The sequence below is a fragment of the Guillardia theta genome (genome assembly GCF_000315625.1).
Source record: "Guillardia theta CCMP2712 unplaced genomic scaffold GUITHscaffold_32, whole genome shotgun sequence".
Classification (NCBI taxonomy): Eukaryota; class Cryptophyceae; order Pyrenomonadales; family Geminigeraceae; genus Guillardia; species Guillardia theta.
The window spans coordinates 524,903-530,147 of record NW_005434642.1 but is presented as its reverse complement, the minus strand read 5'-3'; the positions used below and the strand labels follow the sequence as shown (position 1 = coordinate 530,147).

The window sequence follows — 5,245 nt, the reverse complement described above, 5'->3', positions numbered from 1 at the left end:
GTTGACGTCGAGCACGTTGTCCACGTTCACTCCAGCAGCTGTGGCGATCACCTGCTTGAAGGTGCCCAAATTTGCCTTGAAGTCAGCCAATGAGACGGAGGCAGATCCCTTCAGGAAGACAAACACGGTAGGAGAGGCCAGGGGCATCTCTTGCTTTTCGTATTTGACGCTGTCTTGGAACGCAATCAACGTGATGCTCTTGGTCTTGAGATTGCTCTCCACCGCCGAGTAGCTCAGTGGGGTCGTCCCCTTCCCATCGATGGCTGTCACAGCGATTGAAGTTGACACCAGCGTGTAGCTCATGTTCCCAGTGGGATTCAACTGATACACCACTTGCGTGCTCGTGACCGTGGCCGACCCGAGGGACCCGAGGGCTGCAGTGTAGTCGCTGGAGGAGTATCCTTGCACAGCCGCAGTGAAGCTCATTGTCCACGTGCAGCTCCCCTTGCAGGTGTAGCAGGTGATCGATCCCGCTCCTCCGCAAGTGCCGGTGATGATTGTGTCCGAGGGGCAGGAGGAGGAGCAGGAGGAGCAGGAGGGGAGCGGAAGGGAGGGGGCACAAGGATGTTTGCGATGAGCTAACAACCCGCCTCGGAAGTTTACCAAGGGGTGAAAATACCTTTGGAAATGGGGGTAGGGGTAGGTGGGCAGGAGGGGGTAGTTTTACAGGATTACCTTAGGGTGATCACTATACACACTTGAACTACCCGTACTTATGTGCTTCAAGTACCCCTTGCTGGATACCTGTTAGATGTACCCCACCCACCTCGCTAGTTTGTGTGCATTCTATTACCCCTCTTTCTACCGCATACTACCCTTTGATTAGAGGGTGGTTGAAACCTGTAGAGATTCAGATTTGATGACCCCACCCCACCCTTCATGGAGGGACAGTCACCCCTACAACAAAGGCGACGCAAAGTTATGGTGGGGGTGGTTGAAACCAAGACTGGGGTGGGTGAGATTTTTCAATTAGAACCCCAAAGTTCACTTGAAATAAAGGGGTACTTCCACTTTGTGATCTGAAAGGGACTTCAGGGTGGTAGGGTCATGGTACTCTTGGGGTGGGGTAGTGCTGATAAAATCATCAATGGGGGCGGCAGTGAGAATTTTTCAACGATGGGTAGGGTACACCCAGCACGGGGGTAGGGTATGAAAATGATTTGAGGGTAGGGTGAAGAGTTATTGTGGTAGGGGGTCCCCCCCTAGGTCAAACTAGGTATCACCGGGTATATAACTGTAGATTGAGAGGGTCATGGGTGATGAGGATTTTGTTACAGTAGGGTAGGTGGTTGTGATGGGGGGGTAGGGGTGTGATACGCAGGGTAGGGTTTAGAGCATGGGAATGGTGCAAGAAATGAAAATGGGATTGTGGAAGGCGGGAGGGAGGGGAGGGAGGGGAGGGAGGGAGAGCAGAGGATGAGAAGGTCTTGAACAAACAGAATCAGGCAGACTCTCACCTCCTCCTCAACTGTGTTAGACTCTCTCGCTTTGTGGCGTTGTCGCTAGGACGTAGGTGGTGCAGGATACGTAAGAGGGCCCCAATTCCGTTGCTTGCTTATGATCTCGAGGCAATGCGAGAGAGACAAGGAGCATGAATTCAGTTTATCTGTTGTTGACAGCGAGACGCAAGAGAGAGTTGGATTGATTGGCTACCAGCTCTTGCACTCAACTGCCCCCCCACACACACACACACAAAGTCTGTCGTTTTGTGCGTATGCTTACAAGAGTCTGTGCTTTTCCAGGCATGATGCCGTCGTGTTTCGACTTGATGAAACTGAAAGATCCGAACAAGTCAGTGAAGGTAGAGACATGTATCAGCGCTAGCTGCTGCGTCGTCTCACCCCTGAACCGCAGGAGATGCTCCTTTGCTCAGTCCTCCTTGCTTCATGTAACTGAACCCTGTGGTACCGCTCTATCGCAAGTGACTGGCGCCTCAGGTTTCATGTCAACACATTCGTGGACAGTCTCTACCAACTTCATCTCCACCAACTCCCGACCTGTCGGCTCCTCTCTCAGAGATTCTCTCGCTCCTGACATACAAGTTGCAGACCCAAACTCGAGGCTGGTGCGGCGAGCAGGGAAGGTCACTTAAGGTTTGTTCTACTCCTTCCTCTCCTCTCGCTCGCTTCTCGCCCTCTTCTCGATCTCCTTCCTCTCCCCTCGCTCGCTTCTCGCCCTCTTCTCGATCTCCATACTATCCTCTCACTGTTGTCCTCCACCATTGCCTTGTCTTCTCGCGCAGTTAATCCGCTATGGATCTCAGCTAACTTGTTTCAGCAGTCAGACTCCCGTAGGCCCCGAGCCTCTGGTGTCCGATGCTCCATGCTCGACGAAGCGATCAGCCTTTCAGGCATCGCCTCCTGCCTTCCTCACCTGCCCCGTATCATCGTTGGACGCCTCCTTCCTCCTCCCTCTCGATCGATGTGTCCCTCTCCTCTCTTCTCCTCTCCTCTCTTCATCTCTCATCTTACCATCGCAGCTTTGGCGCCGGCAGCGAGCGATTTCCTCTCGACCTTGAGCGCAGCCATGCTTCCTCCGCTCAATGTCACCTGCTCCTTTGCAGCAAGCTTGTCCCTGACCTTCTCAGCAGGAGGCCAGCAGCGTTGACCTCGGCCTGAGGCTGGGTGGAAGCATCCTCGGCTTCCTGTACCTGTTGTCTCCTCCCAACGTCATGAATGGTCTGCTCGACCGGCTCTTCCTCAAGGCCATCGACGCGAGGAGTGAAGACAACTGGGGTCCAGACGACATCAGCCCCAAGGTGGGGGAGGGGGAGGAGAAGGGAGGAGGACGAAGGGGAAGGAGAAGGAAAGGAGGAGGGAGGAGGGAGAAAGAGGGGAGGAAACGGACTCGGTGTTTGAGAAGCAGAGGAGTGCGTGCAAGGGAGAAGGGAAGGGGAAGAGAGGGAAGAGGGAGGTAGAAAGTGACATGAGCGCTCAGGTTGGTAGGACGCTGGGCAAGGGAACCTTCGGGCTGGCGTACGAGGCGTTCACGACGTCGGAAGGGAGGAAAAAGCTCAAGGGAAGGAGGGACGAGGAGGGACGAGTCGTCATCAAGCGATGCCTCGATGATGATCAGGCTGACATTGAAGCTTATTTCAACCGGAGGTACGCGCCTCCTTCCTGCCGCACGAGTTGACCACTCTCCCCTCCCTCCCTTTTCTTTTTCCCTCCAGGGTTCGTCGGTTGGGCAAGCAAGCTTACTTTGCGACGTTTCTCGGGGCACAACGGCGAGCAGGTGGGAGAGGAGGAGGAGAAAGAGGAGGAGGAGAAGGAGGAGAAACCTGACAGCTGCATGCAGGCGATGTGATGGGACCTGGAAGGTAGTGAAATGAAGGGGGGGAGGAGGAGAAGGAGAAGGAGATTGTGTTTGTACTTGTGCTTGTGTTCTTGCTTGTGTAGAGTCTCACTACCTTGGTTGTGCTAACTTTGTTCGCTCCCAGACTTCTGGTTTGGAACTTCGAAGGGAGTCGAACTCTAGAGTCTTACATGATGGTCCTCCTCCCCTCTGCTCTCCCCTGCCCCTCTCGCCGACATGTTTGTCTGCAGGAGCCGTCATTCCCATTGAACCTTGAATCTCTAGTGCTCTACAGAAGGCAAGCCAACCCCAAGGAGGTCAGACTACTTCCTCCTTCCTCTCCCCTCTCCTCAATCCCTTCGACTAACTCACTCCTCCTCCTCCCCATCCACCGCCTCCCTCTTCGTCCTCTTCCTCCCCATCCACCCCCTCCTCCGCCCTCTTTCTCTTCAGTTTTTCCCTCTGACTCCTCCCGCTTCGTTCCTCCCCCCATCCTTCTCACTTCTTCTCACTTGTACCCCAGGAGTTCAAGACCCCCAAGTTTGGAGGGAAAGCTCGTTCGGAGGAGACTGAGAAGGTCCAGCTGAACTTGAGCTGGTCGCGCCTGACGTGAAGGCAGCGGGAAGTCGAAGTGATCAAGAGGATCGCAGCCAACACCCTGACGGCCCTCAAGACCCTTCATGATGCTGGCGTCGTCCACCGGTTCCTCCTCATCCCCCCTCCATCCCCAACCTCTCCCTCTCCCTCTCCCTCGCCCTCTCCCTCTCCCTCTCCCTCTTCCTCTTCCTCCCTGACTTAGTCATAGGGACGTGAAACCTGCCAACATTCTCGTCGCCGAGACTGCCGAAGGAGCTCCTCTCCGCCTTATCGACCTGGGGGCTTGTGTGGACCTTCGCAACGGGTAAGAGGGCAGGGGAGGCAGAGGAGAGGGGAGAGGAGAAAGGAGAGCGAAAAGAAGGGAGACAGGGGGAGGGAGGGAGGGAGGGAGGGAGGGAGAGCAGAGAGGGAGGGAGAGCAGAGAGGGAAGAGAGAGAGGGAGGAGAGAGAGGGAGCAGAAGAGTTTGCATGGCAGGACTTCACTCTCATCTTCAATTTTCATTCTTGTCGGCAGGTTCAACTTTGATCCTGAGAAGGGCTTGCTCGACCCTCGATATGCCCCTCCTGAGCAGGTGAAGCTATTCCACTTGTTCTTGTCTCCCCTCTCTACCTTCCTCCCTCCCTCCCTCGCGCTCTCGCTCTCGCTCTTCTAACTCCGTCTCCTCAACTCTCACCCTCCCTGTTTCTCCTCGACTTCTCCTCCTCTCTCCCTCTTACCCCCTTCTCACATTCTTCCAGTACATCATGCCTCAGGATGTTCCCAAACCGCCCAAGGGAGTCCTGGCGCTGCTCGCTTCCCCTTTCTTGTGGCAGGTGACAAATACTCTCCTCTCTCTTCTCCTCCCTTCTCCTCTCTCTCCTTCTCCCTTCCCCTCTCCTCCATCCTCCTACCCTTCCATCTTTCCTCCTACCCTCTCCTCCCTCCTCCTACCCTCCGTCCTTCCCTCGTTCCCTCGTGCTCTAATTTCTCCCTCCTCCTCCTCCTCCTCTCCCTTCCCCTCACGCTCTTCTCAGGCCATGAGTCCGGATCGCTTCGACACCTACAGCGTTGGCATCATGTTGATGCAGATGGCCGTTAGCCCCTCTATCCGCCCGCCTGCCTCCCCCTGACCTTGCCAGCAGATTCCCCAGCTCAGAAATGTTGCCAACATCAAAGTTGTCAGCACTCAATTGAAGTAAGTCATGATCGCATGTCGCTTCGCAGCCTGATGAATTATCCAGCTCTGATCTCACTTCCTGAAATTCGTATGTGAGCAGCTCCTTTCGACCATGATGGCTGGGGAACACACGATACCGACCTCTAAGTCCTGAATCTGATATCCACAGATCTGCTGTACTCTGAACTTGACGTTCA

At 55.0% G+C, this 5,245-nt stretch overlaps 2 protein-coding genes across 2 annotated transcripts in view; one reads left to right on the top strand and one right to left on the bottom strand.

The window, feature by feature from the left end:
• The window catches only part of GUITHDRAFT_108148 (hypothetical protein), a gene marked incomplete at both ends in the record, with an annotated part of 3,376 nt that extends 2,950 nt beyond the window's left edge, over nt 1–426 (bottom strand). The window contains one exon of the mRNA XM_005833037.1: nt 16–426. Coding sequence (XP_005833094.1) covers nt 16–426 — 411 coding nt within the window. The remainder of the gene's footprint in view (nt 1–15) is intronic.
• A 1,318-nt stretch (nt 427–1,744) lies between these two features.
• Nucleotides 1,745–5,070, top strand: GUITHDRAFT_108147 (hypothetical protein; the record flags this gene model as incomplete). The annotated part of the gene is made up of 15 exons (XM_005833036.1): nt 1,745–1,801; nt 2,049–2,093; nt 2,591–2,758; nt 2,938–3,104; nt 3,173–3,234; nt 3,298–3,319; nt 3,440–3,491; nt 3,546–3,611; nt 3,818–3,871; nt 3,914–3,996; nt 4,100–4,195; nt 4,406–4,463; nt 4,630–4,704; nt 4,906–4,965; nt 5,014–5,070. 15 exons carry the CDS (start codon nt 1,745–1,747, stop codon nt 5,068–5,070), a joined length of 1,122 nt encoding a protein of 373 aa, XP_005833093.1.
• Nucleotides 5,071–5,245: the final 175 nt, after the last annotated feature.